This window comes from Salvelinus fontinalis, chromosome 19 (genome assembly GCF_029448725.1).
Source record: "Salvelinus fontinalis isolate EN_2023a chromosome 19, ASM2944872v1, whole genome shotgun sequence".
Taxonomy (NCBI): domain Eukaryota; kingdom Metazoa; phylum Chordata; class Actinopteri; order Salmoniformes; family Salmonidae; genus Salvelinus; species Salvelinus fontinalis.
Genome location: NC_074683.1, coordinates 8,932,764 through 8,952,422, shown reverse-complemented (window position 1 = coordinate 8,952,422; position 19,659 = coordinate 8,932,764). Strand labels below are relative to the sequence as shown.

General features: G+C 42.3%; 1 protein-coding gene across 3 annotated transcripts in view; it reads right to left on the bottom strand.

Annotated features, from left to right (window-relative positions):
- Positions 1-17,463, bottom strand: part of LOC129816319 (potassium voltage-gated channel subfamily H member 7-like) — a 49,347-nt gene extending 31,884 nt beyond the window's left edge. Inside the window, exons 1-6 of one of the 3 annotated variants that reach the window (XM_055870644.1) lie at positions 17,024-17,463; positions 16,335-16,565; positions 6,328-6,483; positions 2,422-2,877; positions 2,187-2,207; positions 1,444-1,658 (exon numbers count right to left, since the gene is read on the bottom strand). In XM_055870644.1, the coding sequence (XP_055726619.1) occupies positions 1,444-1,658; positions 2,187-2,207; positions 2,422-2,877; positions 6,328-6,483; positions 16,335-16,565; positions 17,024-17,099 (1,155 nt within the window). In that variant the 5' untranslated portion in view covers positions 17,100-17,463. The remainder of the gene's footprint in view (positions 1-1,443; positions 1,659-2,186; positions 2,208-2,421; positions 2,878-6,327; positions 6,484-16,334; positions 16,566-17,023) is intronic. The other 2 variants (XM_055870646.1, XM_055870645.1) reach the window with 2 other exon arrangements.
- Positions 17,464-19,659: the final 2,196 nt, after the last annotated feature.

Below are 19,659 nucleotides of genomic sequence, written 5' to 3'. Positions count from 1 at the left end.
GAGCATCCTGACCGATTGCATCCCCGCCTGGTATGGCAACTGCTCGGCATGTGACCGTAAGGCGCTACAGAGGGTAGTGCATACGGCCCAGTACATCACTGGGGCCTATTTTCCTGCCATCTAGGAAAGCCCATAACATTTTTAGACTCCAGTCACCCAAGTCATAGACTGTTTTCTCTGCTATCGCACGGCAAGCGGTACCGGAGCGCCAAGTCTAGGACCAAAAGGCTCCTTAACAGCTTCTACCCCCAAGCCATAAGACTGCTGAACAATTAATCAAATGGCCACCAGACTATTACATTGAACCCCCCCCCCCCCCCCCCCCCCCCCCCCCATTTGTTTTGTACACTGCTGCTACTCGCTGTTCATTATCTATGCATAGTCACTTCACCCCTACCTACATGTACAAATTACCTCTAACCTGTACCCCCGCACACTGACTCGGTACCGGTACCCCACTATTTTTTACTTTAGTTTATTTGGTAAATATTTTCTTAACTCTTCTTGAATTGCACTGTTGGTTAAGGGCTTGTAAGTCAGCATTTCACAGTAAGGTCTACACTTGTTGTATTTGGCGCGTGTGACAAATAAAGTTTGATTTGATTTGATACAGTCTGATATACCATGGCTGTCAGTCAATCAGCATTCAGGGCTCAAACCACCCAGTTTATAATGGCCAGTTAGTATGTGGCTTTCCTCTCTTTCGGATCTTAATGAGCTCTGACAGGCTGCAAAGAGAGACCTTCTATCTGATGATACTGCTGGAGAAATGATGAGGACAGAGGGCTTTGTTTTATGTTGCCTCAGTACATCTACAAGATGAATTATGGATTCTCCCATGCATCTCGACATCTACCGTATCTAATGTGAAAAACCCACCCACCGAATGGCCAATTCAAGGTAGTGCAACCCAGAAAATTCAGAGAGTTCAGTCAGATGATGGCTGTACTTATGAGAATGGCTTGTCTCTTCTATAGAATGTCATTGTCAGGAGGAGTGCTCTGTTTTCGCCTGTCAAAAAAGGTCTGGTTGTACTGGAAAGCTTGGTCTTCTACCCTACAGCCTGTGCTGAGGTTTGACACTGACGTTAATGAGAGGACAGTCACTATACATCGCTTAGTTGTTGTAGGAACAAGCAGGAGAGATTCTACTGCATACTGTATTACACTGCTGGACTTGTTTTTACACAGAGCAAATGTCACACCGACTATTCATTGATGAGATTGTTTCTCCAATTCATTGCATTAGTACCAATGTCAAACAGTGTGGAAATATATGATTCAAAAGCAGCCATTAGTGCAAACATAATGAATAATATAGGCAGCAATGTGTCTAGCATTCATTTGGTAAATGTCTTGTTTTGTGGCTCGTACGCATAATGTAACATGAAAGCTGTACGAAAAAAAGAGTGAAATGTGCTTTCCAGACAGCCAATTGTCTCACCTGTGTGACTTTCTCAGTGACGTTGTGCGTTCTGTCCTTAACCTTGGGTGCTATGATAGTGTTTTCTGACGATGGGGGAGAGTGTGCCTTATTTTCGTTATTCCGCTCCGTGAAGTTGAGCGCAATCAGCGGGATCTTGTTGATGGTGCTGTACTTGTTGATGTTGGATTCAGAGGTGGAGCCAAGCAAACTGGACTTGAGATGATTGAACGGACCTGGAAGGTAAAGACAACCCAAAGAAATTGACTGTAGAGAGATGGTAATACAGTACAGCACAGCTCTAGTAAAGGACATTGAGTAGTACCTGGACAGAGGTCAAAACTGTAGCAGTGAGCCAAACATCACACATTTGATGATGGTTGGCGTTGGTGATCAGGGAAACTGATAGGAAGCAGACAGAGCATAGTGACCACTGATCCCCCCCCCCCCCCCCCCCCCAGAAAGCAAAATAGCTGTCTTTCATGCAGGTGTTAGGTTGGGTGGGGATGGCAATATTAGCAGTCAGTGGAGGCAGCAGGCTTTCATTCAGGGGGTGTTGATCAATCATCCAAATACATTTAAAATAGCTGACAGGACAAAAACACTCAACTGTCTAAGTCACAACACATTCTCAAGTGCAGCGCTTCGTTGAGGGTAGAATTTCAGGGAGAAATCATCATCACTCGTGGTCAATTGGCTTGATTAGGATACATGCTTCAAACAGTCCAATGCACGACAAGCATGGTTAGGGAACACATCGTTACCTCTGATATAGCGACCATTGTCTAAAAGCAGCATCATAGTGGCGAGAGGAAGAGAGAAGATAGAAATAGTACTGTGGATGCAGATATTGTTGGCATGGATCCGTAATAGTATACTGTAATACACAATTCCTGAGCAAGGAGTACTCACAAGACACAATGATGACAATAGCTCTGTTCCCATTCGAAATCTTGGGACCACAAAGCTTTCGTTAGACATTTCATCGTCTTACTTTACCTTCACTCGCGTGTCGGTTCCTGAACATGCTCTTGGAGTTGCTGAAGCCTTCTATGTCGTGGACGGAGGAGGCTCGCCTCATGCTGCTCCCGCTGATGCTGCCTCTGGAGATGGTGTGTGCGAGGCAGGTGGTGGACTGGTGCGCCTCCGTCTGGTACAGCCTGTCCCACGGGTGCTGCTTGGGAGAGGAGTGGTCCAGGGGTCCGGGTCCATGCACACTGGCCTGGGAGGAGTGGTGGCTGGAGCTGATGAGGGCCCGTGTGTCATTGGCATCGGTGGGGCTGCAGTTGTCTTCGGTCGGGGGCGACTGGAAGTTGGTCAGAGCCTCAGAGTCCTCGTTCTGTTTGGGGGAGGGGGAGTCCACCATGACGGCATCTGGGTCCTCTTGTGGAAGAGACTGTTTGTTGGAGACCAGACTAAAGGCAGCCTGGCGGAATCGGAAGAATCGTCCCTTTCCTAAACAACAGAAAATGTTGGACCTGTTTATTCCTGCTCCAAACAATCAAATTATTAAATGATGAGAAAGTATGATTTTGACTGTATAACATAACATGTAAAAGATCTAAAGCATAAGCAATAGCAACAATTATTTAGTCAATTGAGTCACATTTTCAATGAATGCCAATCTCATTACTGTTCTTTGAGCTGGAAGGTGCACTTTCATTTATCTGATTGTGTGTAATTCTATAATTGGATTACCTTATGTGTTCATGATCAAACAGAGGAAGCAGAAAGCCGGAGAATCAACCTCTAATCCAATGGCATTCAATGGTACGTGACTGAATAACCTTGATCGGCCCTTTACCCATAGTGCATAGTGTGTATACTGCTGTAATGCCTGTCATAGTGTTCTTTCTTATTTGATGATTAATGAATTAAAACTGTTGATAAATGGACACTATGTATTGGCGTACACCGCAGGATATCATAATGTATCATACCGCGTTCAAGACCATAAGTGAAAACACTTAGCGGAAAATTCATCTCCTTCCTTAATTTAACAGAGATGGTATGTCCAGTATCTCATGTGTGCCTCATGTGTGTCCACTGTGCAGTAACGTCTTCAGAGTGACACACAGGCACATAAAAACCAGTGAGGGAACTGTAGTTTGGGTTCATTAACAATAGAAGTGGTGAAAGTGAGCTCCAGGCTCACTCATAAATATGAGGCAGCCATCGTTCAGCACCCTCCTTGCATCATGTCACTGCCATCTGTTTCCATTCCCCAACCACATGTACTTCTGTTACAACCCTTATACACAATAAAGCCATCACACTCAACAGGGCCCCTGGACAGGCCTCTGAAATAGCCCCTAATGGCAGGAAGTCTGCAATTTAGACCTGTTTTTTTTAATGGACATAGGAATACATGCCTCAGCATCTCTACTTTAGGTGTCTTTGATTTACAATCATATGAGATGCCAGAGGAAAGTAGAGGGCTGCATATTTCAGGTGAACTCCAAGTTCCAGTAGTATAGAGTTAGGGTTGCAAAACTCTGGTAGCTTTTCCAAAATTCTCAGGTCTTCAGGAAATCCCAGATGGAAGATTCCCGGAATCAGAAGGAAATTAGAAGGAAATCCGTAAACTCCAACCAGGATATTGGGGAAAAAATGTGCGAAAGTGACCAGAATTTGGCAAGCATACGTACAGTTTTTTGGTAGTAGCCTACTGGATTTATGACTGCTTTTCTCCTCTCACTTATTTAATCTGTATATAAATGACATCAATCTGTAAACCCAGCATCACCAGACATGGCCTCCTTCACCAGCTGACACATGCTATGTTTTCATTCCCCTGCAATGGCTTGGTATGAATGCAGGTAGAAGCTGTTGATTTATGAATGGTAGGGCAGAGAGCACTTGATCCTCACTGAGCCTTCTGAATTAATAATGGCTGTTTTAGTGTTTTACTCCTGCTTATGTCAAAATGTACTTATGTAGAACACAGTTCCTGTGTGTTTTGTAGAAATGTCAAAGGAACAGAATATAGAAGCAATACAGAAGCAAGAAGAGAGGGAATTCAATTTAGAATATGCTTTTTCGTTTCATCCCCACTACTGTAGAGTATTTCCATTGGGAAGAAAGAGAGAGCATGTGGAGGTCTTTCTCTTTTATACCGTTAAGCCTTCTAGGCGTCATTTACTCTAAACACATTCATTTTCCATTCCATACAGCAGCTATTAATCCGTCGCAATAACTCAGTATGAAATTAGAATGAAATGGTTCAGAGAGGCAGAAAAGCTATTGGTTGCACCCAGTGAATTTAGCTGACAATGAAGTTCTGAATTCAAATAATGTATTGTAGTTTATGTGAATCTATACCACCGTCATTTCCCTATAAATAGCATAGAGGAAAGATTCATTTTCATACGGTCCAATGCATCTCTTTTCTCTGTAATTTTGCACTTCTTTTTGCTGAGAAGGGGGTTCTGTGTGCAGACTGTGAAGAAGGGATTATTCTCTCCTTTGCTCATACTATTGTGCTAGTTGCTATGATACCTGGAGACAGTATGCACGGGTTCATAATTAGTCCCCCATTGCCCCCAAAATCACTTTGCAAGGAAAGCATATTTGTATGAGGCCAATAACAGCAAGCCGATGCCTGTGGTGAGGAAGCTGCTGATCGATCACACAACATGCTTATCTTTTCCTTCTTTCGGTGGCGTTTGTTCCCCTCAGTAAAGACCTTTAGTATGAAAATCAAGCAATCAGCTCTGGTCAGTGGTGTTACGAACACACACACACACACACACACACACACACACACACACACACACACACACACACACACACACACACACACACACACACACACACACACACACACACACACACACACACACACACACACACACACACACACACAGATAATGCACACACAGATGACACACACAACACGCACACGACACACACAGAGGACACGTGCACCCCCCACCGCCTTGGGTGCAGTGCAGTGTTCAGGATTCCTACTGAACCGTGCGGATGGCTCTGCCTTGCTCAGTGAGGAGATGCTCGGCACCTCCAAAATCAGGAGCAAGCAGAGATGTCTTGTTGACATTTACACCCTCTGACACACAGCAGTGGAGGAGATGGTAAAGAGACACAGCCCCCAGTTCAAATACCACTGCTTTGTTCCCTATCTAAAAATAAGCACAGACGAAGCAAAATAAAGAGATGACAAAATTCCACAATGACAGAGGCCAAATAAATTGTGAAATAAAAATCTATTTAGTTTACTTGTGAAGAGAAACACAATATAGTGTGCTGTCTTCCAGATGATAAAGTAACTGTCCAGTAAATATCACTTTTAAAAGTTCATATTCTGCTAACTCATACCCAAATAATGGAAATGCCTCGTCCTATATTCATACTCGCGGCCAAAGCATAAATTGGTGAAAAAAACACTTAAAAACCCCACCTCAAACTTGTCAAATAAATCTGGAAACACTGGACATTTACTTTAAGCTACATGTATTCCAGGAACCTGGGTTGAATTTCTACAACTTGCCTAATTAGCCTCTTGCAGATGTAGATGAGGATGAGCATGAATAATTGCAATTAGTAGTATCCATATGTGTAATTGCCCTTCTATAGAAGAGGAGTGCATCTTTGGGAACTGGAAGGAAGACACTTCTATTAGTGGACTGCAAAGTCAGTTCGGACTTCCTATGTGATGAGCTCCCCCTGATCTAGCTGCGGTCTTACATCATTACACGGGCCGTGTTCTAAATGGCACGCTATTCCCTATACAGTGCACTACTTTCGACCAGGGTCAAAAGTAGTGCATTCTATAGGAAATATGGTTCCGTTTTGGGTGAAACATGACATGTCATTACAAACAAAAAGGTACTACTGCATATCCACATTGCCAGTAGACATACACAGGGCAAGAATCCGGATACTCACTGGAATCAGCTCTTTCCAGGGATGAGTGATTCAGCTTCTCTGTCGAGTCGCTGCTTCCCTCCTCAAGGACGTAATCAAAGTTTAGAATGAACAACATCACTACGCCTTCCTCGTTCTTCACCGGGATTATGTGAGTGTAGCACTGGAAGTCCGTCCCTGTAAGAAATAATAAACCTGTCATGTCTAAAAGCTAATGCTCCTCGTCTTCTCCTTCTCCACAGTTGAGCTCCACTACAGTATAACTTATAATCCATTCTAAGATGGATGCCTGCTACTCTACCTGAGAATGCTCCAATTTAATAATAATATAGTGTTGGAACCCATGGAATCGTCCGCTCTCTGAGCGGAGAGGGAAATCGTGCCCTGCAAAAAAGAATTTAGACCCCTAGATGGCAATACTTAGAGAGATGATTATTATTCCAATTGTTATTTTTTCTGTAGCAATATTGATATCGTAATGCCATGTTGCTAGCACCTCTCTTAGTGTTAAGTGTTCATCATGAATTCCCTAACTTTATGATATTAAGGCAGTTTGCTGATTCAACATGCACACAGACTGGTCAAGAGGGCACCTTATAAGTAGCATGCTTTATCCTGGATACAGCACACAGGCCAGAGCTTCACATTGCACATACAACGTTCCCAAATGGCACCCTAGACCCTTTATAGTGCACTACTTTTGACTAGGATTCATTGGGCTCTGGTCAAAAGCAGTGCACTACTGTATACAGCGAAAATGGTATAATTTACAATGGAACAGAGTCAACTCCCAGGGTTTCTACTGGGTCATACCAGACCCACTACCGCTGAGCTGCCTCCTCAAGAGGAGTAAAAATATCAAGTTCTTGGCTGCGTCCCCCGGTCAGAAGTAGCGCACTAGGAAATAGGCCGCCATTTGAGACAAAGTCCCTTTCTTGTGCCCATAAAATAGCAATATCTGGAATGCACTGACTGGATTATAGAAGGATCAGTACCTTGGGTTGAATTTCTCCAGGCAGAATGGAGCAAGAAAAATCACCGACCCCCACCCAGTGAATAGGTGTTCTACGGAAGCATTTAGGCTACAACATAGTATATGCAAAACATTGAATGCAATTGGAAGGCACTTCTAAGCTTAATAATCTCATCACCAAATCAGTATTATGTTAGGTAATAGTATTACTAAATATGTTGTACTTGAATTATCACGCAAACCCCTAAAAACGATTAGAATATCCACACCAGAACTTAATAGGGTCAAGAGAGTTTTAACAGATTGCAAATGATTTCAGCACTGCTGGAGACACTACATCAAAACAACAGCAATCTGCCAGCCTGAATGCTTGTCATGCTATAGCTGAGCCATGCTGTAATAATATAGTAAGAAAAAGTTGACAACGCCATCAGCACCTTTTTAAGTGAGATTGACTGTTCTCTTCCAGTTACCTCAACTCGGCTGAATTCTGTGTCAATTAGTTAAAACACATATGCTAAATCTGCACTACTACCTAATTACCAACAAAAATGATGATACAGGAAAAAATGGGTTTTGGTTCCTTAGGGTCCTCCAATCTATTTAGAGCCGGTGCAATATGTTAGGCCAGCTTCCCTGAGGCCTCGGTAGGGCATCAATGTCAGGAAAATTGTGTTGCTCGCTTATTTCAAAGGATACCAAACAAGCTTCTCAGAAAGCATCGTAAACAGAAATACATACTGAAATGTTAAGGGTCCTTCCATATAAACAAGTAGAAACTATATCATTTGAATAGGAGGCATTCCTTCAAAATGAAAGGAGGACCAAGGCACTCTTCATATAATGAATTAAAATGCCTTTCTTTGTATGGCATGTTCAATAGAAACAAAGATTTAAAACCGCTGACGTGTTTCGGCTGCATGGCCTTCGTCAGGTAGTACAAAGATATGATAACGCAATGTCCTCTTTTTGAACAGCTTTTTCTAAATCAACCCTGATTTGAAGAGGGAGTGGTTGCAGAATTCATTGGACATCACCTAGTAAGCAATACTATATCACATTAAAAAGTGAAATACTGTAGATACTGTATGTTATCAAAATGCAAATCAAGGTTAGACCCATCAGAACCCCTAGACACCTTGAATATGACTGGGCAAGGTGGTAAGAATAGGAGAGCCGTCTATTTTATAGTACACTAGATCACAGCAAACATGGACCACCGCAGTCCTTATCGTAAACAAAATCATTTCATAAGCGCACATTGTCGTCAGCAAATGGAGGGCCAGGAGGTTGAGGGTGGTCTCCTGTTGCCTATACACGGTTTACAAATTAATATAGCCTTGGTACTGATGATGCCGATTTATCTGGTGGCTAAATCTGTCATTAGATCAACTGATGATTTTCCAGCCCTAATCTCTTAGCGCAGCCTCCATAACCCTACATCTCCATAACCCTATATCTCCATAACCCTATATCTCCCACTGCATTATAATGCCATCAGCATTATCATTGAATTGTAAAAAGCAGGTTCAGACTAATACAGAGTCATGCAGAGTAGAAGCATCAATGCCAGAGAGAAATAAATCCTTTCATCAGTGGGACTCCATTTCTCCCAGAGTCTCACTGCCCTAATAAAACAATCCACACATCTGCTGCCCTTCCAGGAAGAACACCCAATGTGCAATAATAAGCAATACGCAAAGAAGATCAAAAGATGCCCATCCGTCCCTATGCAAATGTGTCTCTCACCGTCTACCAGCCGGGCCAGCAGAGGACACATTACCATTGTTCACAGTAATCTCCTCAGAGCTGGATCTCACATCCACACTGCCAGTCACATTCATCAGCAGTAGGCTGTCTGTCTGATTAAACATAACAATCCTCTGTTGGACTGCATTTACATGTCAGACTTTAATAGGAGCCCCCATGGAATGGCCGTTCTTCGCAACAATATTTTATGTCCAAAACTGTGAAAAACATTTCCATTTCTATTGGATTTGTATTTTGTACATTTAGCAGACACTCTTATCCAGAGCGACTTAAAGTCTGTGCATTCGACTTACAGTAGCTCGGTAAGACAACCACGTAACCACAATTATTATAACTGTGGTGAACTGGTAATAAGGGAAGCGCCTTCATCTGGTATGGGTTATAATGTCCGTTGTATGAAACTCCTCACTCATCTCCTCCGGTATCAATACTGCTCATTGTCATTGCTCATTAATCATTCATCGATTTTAGTTAACTGCATTTAGGATTCCCCACAATTACATGACGGAAATTACCCCTATTCATCTCCTTAGACATCTATCTCAGCAATAAATGATTCTGTGTATACACGGATCTTGTATCTGTTAGTTGGCATACATTAATGTTTCACACTGCGTCACGTTTTAGATCTGTGGAAACTAGCTACTGTGTGAGGAGAGTAAAGAAAATGCTGCAAGAAAGAGGAGACCCAGAATGATTCTGTGGCAGCATGTTTGGGAATTGATTCAACTTACCAGATGGGAAAACAATACCCCGCTAAAAGGCTGAGCTATTTGGGTGCCTCCTCATCCTGTCTCCTGCTGAAAGTCACCTACTCAGGTGTATAATAGCCAACATCCTCTTTTTTTTACCTCCACCGGGGTGATGAATGGCAGAATCCGAATCATCATGTTAGATACTTCTGATGACCGGCCTAGTCATGTGATCTCAAGATTATTCTATCCCAATACAAGATGGTTTAACGTTATAATATAATGTTAACATACACAGAAATGCACACACACATGCTTACTCTATAAATAAGTTACAAGCAAATAGAACTTGGAGTAAAACAGGCCAATCATTTCCTAGTCCTGGTTTCATGTGGCCAGGAGACTATTCACACCTTTCATTGTCATTAGGAAGGATTGTTATGGCAGACAGACTCTGGTGTGTTGATTGAATAGAGAAGTCCCCAGTTCATTCCCTCTGCCAGTACACGGATCACATCAGACCACGTGCATGATTGTGGAAAGCTGCCAGGATAAACAGTGTTGCGTACACTATGTGCACCTCTCAGGTTGGTGGTAAATCACACTGAGAAGCACTGGGAAATGTGCAATAAGAGCATTTAGTGGTGCATTTGACCTATGGTTTAAGACGTGTTATTCAGTGCTATACATATCCTAAACAATTGCGTTATTAGTTGCGTACCGGGTTGTATTCACTAGGCACCAAATGGCAAACAACGGACTGAAACAAGGAGGGACTAACTGAACTTGTCCAATACGAAATATAGTGTGCACTAATGAATACGACCCAGTTACCACCTCCTCCCTGTGTGAGTTGTAGATCATTTGCAGGCAGGTTGGGATAATTGAAAGTGGCAGGTTCAGGAGAATACAAAGGTCTAATAGTGTACATTAGTGTCTCTTCGAGTGATTGGATGTCTATCATTAATTTCAGTCGGTGGGTTCAAGTTTCCCTTCAAGTGTCAATCTAGCAGCCCCTTCAGCCCCTACGGAATTGCCTCAGCCCCCAAGCATGATCACTGTTTTCAGACTGGCAGAAGGTCAAATGAGATTTCCAGCGCTTTTACCCTGGTCCCATTGAATGTCAGATTCCAGGCCACAGAGAAATGCAGATCATACTGATATTGTGGCCTTTAAGGATAATACACCTGTCATGGAAAAAAGCTTTTATCAAGCTGACTATGAATGCATAAGCTCAGCGCGCAAAGCAATTGTGTGATTCCTAAGATGCACAGATATGAGGTTTAGGAAAATAATGTTGTAACTGAAAGATTTGATAGTCTTAGAATTTCTAATTTTTCCAAAAGTCTGCAGAGACATAACTGATAAGGGAAATTGATTCTTAATTAACTATATATTCGATGTGTTGACAATAGTAAGTGAAGTCTAAATTGTTACAGATCAGATATATCTGAATTCGTGTTACTTTGCATACTACACACATGATGACCGTACATCACCGTGGCATTGCAAACTATAATGTTCCTTTCAATGTTTTTCAAGTATGGATAAAAATAGATATCATTCCTTACCAATGAATGCACAAGGTGCCAGTCATGTAGAAGTATTGGGTCTGTATGAATACATAGATCCAGTGCTGTATTGATATCAGTTCCCATTTCAAGATGATGGAAATTTCATTAGATTCTATTTCCACCATCAATAATTGAAACGATGGCTGCACATCGAGCCAATATTGATTGCTGAAGGTCTACAGCTGTGTGATCTCTTCGTCTTGGAATACTTCTCTGTACAGAAGCATTCTGACGAGAAAGAGAAGTCTAAAAGTACTTCTATAAGGGTGGGGCTAGGACAGTTAGTTATGAGTAGTACTTCCCACCTCTTTTTTTTTAAACATAGGACCTTCAGCACTCCCCCACACTATTTAGGATCTTTATGGGCACGTGACATTAATGAGAAAAAAAAAATGATATAGGCACACGTTGTTGTTATTTTGTTCAGCAGACGCGTCTTAAGGTTAAAGGCTAGTGCAACGAGGGGAGAAACATTCCCATGTTAAAAACATTTCTTCATTGTTTTCGGTTCGCTATGAATCCCAACATTTAGAGAGAAAAACAGCAGTTCCAGATGGAGCAGGCTGTACATGAGTCATGACACTCTCCGCGGTTATCGTGCTAATACAATGTGACATGGTTGTTGCAGGGCTGTGTTGCGGAGGCCATACACAACCGCACCGGGGCATAGCCAATCAAGAGGGGAATATGTAAGGGGAGGGAAGGCATACTAACCCTTTGTTTGGAGTCTGTTGGCCATGTGGCCATATCTCGCCTCCGTTAAGACTGCCCTAAGCTAGTCATCATGGCCTACTTTCATCTTTAATCAGTGTCCTCTAAGTCATCAAGATGAACACCAATTTCAAGTGCATCTTACTGTATGTGTTTTGCTAGCTAGCCAGCTAGCTGATATTTTTCATCCAATGGGCTGAAATAGCTAATTGCTGGCAAAAGCTAATTGGAAGTAAAACAGATGGTTTGGTGGCCGTTGGATTGGATTCAAGAGTGTCCCCCATGAAATGGAGATATGAACTCATATGTGGATATGTAGGGCGACTGGCCAAGGCGTGTGTTCGTGATGTTCAATACTCCATCTGCCTCCTACTGTACTCAGTGTTAATTAGCTTTTTGTCAGATGATAATTACAGAGAGCCTGTCTAGAACAGCATTTATATCAGGCCCATTTTATTGAAGACTTCTGCAAAATCAACTAATCTATTTCAAACCTGATATGTTTTAATTTAATCCGATCTTTATTCTGATAGGATGGCTTCTTTCTAATAAACGTCTGACCTTGGCAAACACTAAATGTGTTTTGCAACATATTGGGAGTAACCAAAGAGGCTAAGATCAATAAAAAATGCATGCACCTCTTTTTGAGCGCAGCCATCCAGGTCTCCCGAAGCAGCCAACTGTGAGTGCCCTGTGTCCCCCCCCTGTCGCCCTCACCCCCCCCCATCACCCTGCAGCGGGGGGGAAGACGGCTCTCCAGCTCCTCAAAGGGGAGTCACCTTTGAAACCCTGCACCCACGCATACTTCAGCAGCATGGCTAGCTATGCTGGGACTTATGTATTTAACTTCAGCCTTCTGCTCAGTGTCAGCTTCCCTTTGTACTCACTCATTCAGTTCCAAGGTACTATTACACCCCTCGGAATAGGATCGTTTTACAAAACCAGGCAAAGGAAGATATTTATCTCATTGATTATGAATCTTCTTTGAGAGGGAAGACGTTGTGATTTTGGATTTCTCTCCTCTCACAACTATTTACTGTTCAACACCGAGATGAACGATAATGTGCCTGTGGCGACGGTTTTGGATGTGTATCTCACTGTGGTCTTGATTGTCCTTTTCGAAGCATACGCATGAACAGCTTCACTTTTCAGCTTTTTGCTGAAGAGCTAGAGATGTGTTGCTGATGATGTCGTCACCGGGCATTTCAAGACCCCCCCCCACAGTGGGAACATGACACAGTATGAAAACCAAATTAGAGATGCTTATATTAAGCATGACTATTCCCATCTGCAGTTTTATACTAACATGTCTGCATGACTATGATTCATTTGATAGTATCGCGCTCCTGTAGACCGTGAGTGAGCAAGCAAGAGGGAGCACCTGAGGTCTAACACCATCGAGTTGTGAGTCATGATTTAATATTGGCCAGACACACTTCCTCTATTTCCTCTGCCGTGACACTATCGCCTATTCGTCCTTATGCTCAACTATTTCTCTATGTTCTCAACACTGGTTCAGCCCTATTGTGTCTAATGTCATTTCCACTCTGTGAAATGTGATAGGTTTAGCTAAATGCTTTAGCAAAATGGGGTCGACAAACAACTCGCGTCGATAGGCCCATTGCTCTCAAGGATGTCATGAATCTTGCATTTGTGTTCCCATCTACGGGAGCCTGTGGATTGTGCCGTTCCATAGCCCTGTAATGCATTTACGCGGTAAGCTGCTCACTCCCAGTCACCGCAGTGTCATCCTTGACATCTTTATTCATGAGCTCTGCGCCTCACTCTAGACTCCTCTGAGGAGTATTAAGAGTCCTGTCTCGAGGCCCAGGAGGGAGGGCGGGAGAGCGAGTGTAATGATTAAGTTTGAATGTGTCGTATGGCGTTTACTCTGCTCCCATTCCTTATTAACCATGATTGACACATTGAGTTTATACAGAACTACACGGAGACTAAAGTGACTTTAAAACCCTGCTCTTCATAGAGGTACTCCTCACCAATGGCTCCCTAGGGTACTTTGTGTTATTGTCGTTCTCCAGGATTCTAAAACAATCTATTCGACTTACTCGAGGAGCATCTGGCTCTGATTCCCACGTGATTAGCAGAAATATGTCTAGGCTGATGACTGCTGCTGTTGTTGGAAGAAAAAAAAATGAACTATTTGGATTTTCCGGTGAATCTACTGTCATTTTTCACTATGTAAGTTTTTCACTATGTAAGTTGGGTTAAACGTTCTTTATTGCCGTGAGCCGGGGGAACAAAAAAATACGACCTGCCTTCCTGTCATCATATACTATCCCTTGTAAAGAGGAGCGACACTGCAATGACTTTGAGGGGTGAATTATACTGACCAAAAAGCGCACTGCCTGACAATGGCAGGAGGTGGAATTACATTTTTAGATGTATGTCATTGAGCAGCAACTTCCTTTTAATTCACTGCGACTTCACAGAACTGCTGCCTGCACTGAACATGGTTCATATCATGTCTAGAGTCAAGCTAAAAAAGAACTAAACCCATGTGGAGATAGTGGCCCAAGAAAATGGAACCCAAAGAGGACTGAAGGTCCTCATGAGAACAGTCAAACAAGGATAGACGAGATAATAACCACATCTTCTTTTTGGATTACATCTAGAGGAGTCAAGGACCTTGAACATATGCTGGAATAACAATGCCTCATAGACATAATGCACAGTACAGTTAGAATGAAACCTGGTGTCACCCCTCACAGGGATGAAGCTCAATACATTAACTCACATATCCTTTTCTTGCTGTTCATGTGCTCAGGAAAAGCCATAGAATTAGGAATTAGAACAGGATCTCTATGGGGAAAAACTCAGAACCCGACAGTTAAATCTAACTGAGAGGAAAACAGAAAAGCCCACCTTTTGAAGCTGGTGCGGCATCCCAAATGGCATCCTATTCCCATAAGGCTCTGGTCCAAAGTAGTGCAGTATGTAGGGAATAGGGTACTATTTGGGATTCAGCCCTGGTTCCAGTCTGATGATGGTACATTGATTACTGGATGAATTGTTTTGTTAAGACTCTCATAGATTTCTCTATAAGGGTTGTGACTGGGCATGGCCCATCTCGCCACTGTTGAGAGATTTGACAGGATGGCATGCAAATACTGCAGTCATTCATTGATTTATTGTCATTGTGAAACAAGACTACATTGATTCGCTGTTAGCTATTTGTATCGTCATTACAATCGTCTGGAACAGCCTTGGAGGAAGGCAGGTGAGTCGCAGCATATTGTGCTCTAGACCAGAGTGAACTGAGACAGCACTTTCCTTTCCTCTGTCAGTCACAGACAACACACTACTCCCTACTGTGCCATGGCAGCTGACCAAGCCCCATTGACCTTGTCAGAGTCAAGATCCACTCTCTCTGCAGCATGTGTCTTAGTGACAACTAGGACCAAGAGAAGGTACAAACTACCATATTGCCACTGACAGTCTCTACTATACATACAATTGGAAATTTATAATATGCTGGTTCATGCTCCTAGATGCTGTATATCACATAATACCTCTCCAATGCCAAGGTCTTCAATAAATTGGAATGTTCAGCCTTCTGGCATTGTCTGCCAAGCCACTGATTACACCTCCATTATGCAATGGCAATTTAAAAAAAAAATCAAGCCAGATATCATTGTCAAAAGGTTATCTTGCTTCCTCGCTTAGAATATAATAACATTTACTGAAACTCCCACATCATACCTCATCAAAACAATGATATCCATAATGTTTTTTAGACCTAAATTGTTATTGTTGGTAGTTAAATAGAATATTTTCCATAAGTAGCATTGTTCAGTAAATGCAAAGGAAGATCCACATTCTACATAGACAGGAAATATGGATATTGATAGTCCTTTCCTATACATGTTAATTGCCTATAAATGTTGTTTGCTCCATCCACATGAATAGCGACATTTATTGCACAGGTCAATGGAGACACTTTCTTAATTGAAGGAAAAGCTCTCATTACTTCTCATTGTCAAGTGCACTGTCAAAACTGTATAACCTCATCTCTACTGTGTTCACCGATTCTCTCAAGTAGGATATCAGCACATATAATCAAAACAAGGTCTGCATCTCAAATGGCACCATATTCCCTTTATAGTGCACTAGAACCCAAAGGGCTCTAGTCAAGAGTAGTGCACTATTAAGATAATAGAGTGCCATTTGGGACTCGACTTGAGGTGGATGTCTTGCGGTGGGACTGTAGCTTATGGTTTCTCAGAGACAGCACATCACACCTAGTATATAAGGCCACCTCTCTGTTGCTGGCCCGGTTGACTGACTCACCATCTTTGCGATGATATGTGATTTCCACCTTGCGCTCCTCTGAGCCCATCAGAGCCTGGTCCACCTGGCTGATGGCATGTGTGTCAGTGTGCTCGCCATGGAGGAATTCACAGGTGCACGGCTTCTGCATGACGTCCGGTCTGGAGTAGCCAGTCATCTCACAGAAGCCATCGTTACAGTAGATGATTGCACAGTTCTGCACCCGGGCATTGGCTATGACAAATTTCCTATCTGCAAGAAAAAGGAAACAAAAAACCACAATGCTTTCAAACCAATTTGTTTGTAGTGTCTAGATTTGAGGTTTATGAACATTTTAAGAGTATTTGTAAATTGAAGACAGTCCAGTATTTGATATCATTAATACAAATGTGGTATAATTTGAAATAACTGTCGAGAAGTTGTCAAATAGCACTTGATTTCTGAAAACATCTATTGACTTTGACTAGAGCATAACAGAATACATTCTTGACACTGCTTGATGTGTTCCTCTAACGTATTCTTTAAATGAACAAACCCATTCTTAATTGGAGAAATATGAACGTTATTTCATACGATCCAACAGCTTTTAAAACCTAACTTTATGCCCACTCTATACCCACTTTTACAAACAGACTAATAAAACACACGCGCCACGACGCCAATAACAACTCTTTAGATTAGCACGAGGATACCAGGGATGTTATACTTACTCTGTCCCTCGAATTTCCGTATTATTATCCCAAGAAATGTATTTTGTGGCGCAACATGACCTCTTCGTACAGGCATGATTATTCCGTGCTCTTGTGTAAAGGCGCTTTCGCGATGAGACCCTGAAGTTACTGTTGTTGCCTCTTGCCGATATTTCCTTTGTCACAAATCATTCTCGGCGCACTCACCTTGCACTTTAAATGACCTTTCCCAAATTCACTAGAATATACTTCAGCCAGCATGCATACCAGAGCATTTTAATGACTCCTTGCCGATACGTACGGAATCGGGGAGGATTTCTGCTTTGGTCAGATATAGTTTGTAAACCATTTCTAGTTGAAGATGGATGCGATGTTGACGTTCTCTGTGGCGATGTGGTGGACAAGAATAGAGGACAGGGGCTGATATGCCAGGGGGAGTGACGTTACCCCCCTAAGGGTTTAGTGCACAGCGCTGCCACCCCGGGTAAGGTTAATTTGCAGTGCTGAGAAACTACAGTCAAACAATCTCGACCTGTACATACAGTATGTCTGTTCAGTGCGTAGGTAATATGTGCGCTATGAGTTACATATTTTGTCCTTGCTAGCTGTGATCCTTGGGACGTCGTCCCTGCCAATTTTGAAGTTGAAATGTAAAATGGTTACGGTTAGGATTAGGGTTAGGGTTAGGGTAAGAGTAGGGTTTAGGGTAAGAACGTCCTAAAGACCCCTGATAGCGCTAACCTTGGCATCTTTGAGCCACGTTGTTTTTATTTACGTAGACTATATATGTTATATCATCCATGGACAGTATAGGCTATATATTCATGAAAATGGCTTTGCTCGGTGAGTTCATAAGTACAAAAATAATGAAGCCACAACGAGAAATGAAAGATGGACTTTATCCACAGTATTTGTTATGCCATTACTGGGCAGCTTGAGCTTTACCATTTCGAAATGACAACATGCAAGCGTTCTGTAACAGCTCGTGAGAAGCCTATGCTGTTATAGCACGCTATGACTTGTCCATGGTGCTGAAGTTTCAGACGCTACATTTCCTTATATAAAATACTATCTCACACTGTTTTGGGCGTTTTATTTTATTTGCATTGTTATGTCTTATTGTGTAGCAAAACAATTCAAATGTACTCAATGAGTGTTATATTTGAACTCATGAAATCCCTAAATGACCAATCGGCAGCTCTGCTAATCTCTGTGTAAACAAATGCAAATGTGTGCAGAATGAAAAGCCCTTCTTACTGTCCGGCAACATCTGTCCATATATTTCAGTAGGAGCGCACCACCCATCTTCTCCAATAAAACAACATATCCAATAGATGGCATGTGTACTGCACTGTACCCTTCTTTTTGTATGCCTCCTTTCATTATAAGCGTTTACTTGTGGGGTGTAAAATCTTGCATCATATTTTGTCTTCCAGCGTTCTTTTTAGAGGGCTATTTTAATCTCATTCTGGCATGTATATCAGAGTCTTTGAACTGCATGCAAATGCACAATATAGCACATGCAAGACACCTACAAGTAGCTGACAAAATCATGTCAACACTTGCTTCCACACAGGTGTTGATCCTGCGTTAATGAAGCAATTAACATCCCATCATGCTTAGGGTCATGTATAAAACTGCTGGGTAGGCAATGTTTTTGGCTAGCATGGCTATGCCCCCTATAGGATGACAATGCCCCCATCCACAGGGCACGAGTGGTCACTGAATGGTTTGATGAGCATTAACATAATGTAAACCAAATGCCATGTCCGTCTCAGTAACCAGTCAACCCAATTGAACAGATTCTGGAGCGGTGCTTGAGACAGAGTTTTCCACCACCATCAACAAAACACCAAATGATGGAATTTCTCGTGGAAGAATGGCATTGCATCCCTCCAATAGAGTTCCAGACACTTGTAGAATCTATGCCAAGGTGCATTGAAGCTGTTCTGGCTCGTGGTAGCCCAACGCCCTATTTAAGCCACTTTATGTTGGTGTTTCCTTTATTTTATCTGTTACCTATATATTATCCTGTAAACGATATGCAGCTGCGTACACTATTACTTATTGTAATGCCATTGGTCACGTTAACAGCTGAGCACTCCTTTTTTTCCCAAGACCAGTAAAAGGCACAGCTTCTTTGTGAAACTTAGTTTCTCAGGCATTTTTATTTATTTAATCCGTGACAGTTCTTTACAAGTCTCAATTAAGCCATATTTTGGCTTCTGGCAAAACATATTTATAGACCCAGAATGAATGTATGTGTATCTTTGCTTTGACCTGATGTGTTGTGATCTCTGCAAGGCGTGGTGGTTCCGCTGGGGCTAAGCAGAGCTGTTGGTGTGGCTTACAGGAAAACACAGCCTTCCTCTGGCTTTAAAGCTGTATCTGTGGGCTTTTATTCAATCACAGTTGCATTAAGGGAATCGCGAGGCCTCACCCATTACTCATTCTACAGTTACTCTGGGACCCTGCAGATATGTACCAGGCCTGGTCATCATTCACCCACAATCAAGTTATGAGTTATAAAATAATAAAAAATAACCAAGGCATGTGTTTTGATGTCATCCGTACTGTTGTACAATTAAAGCTGAATTTGTTATGTTGAAACGGATTAATTCTTAGAACAGTGCAAGACACTACAAAATAATTTGTAT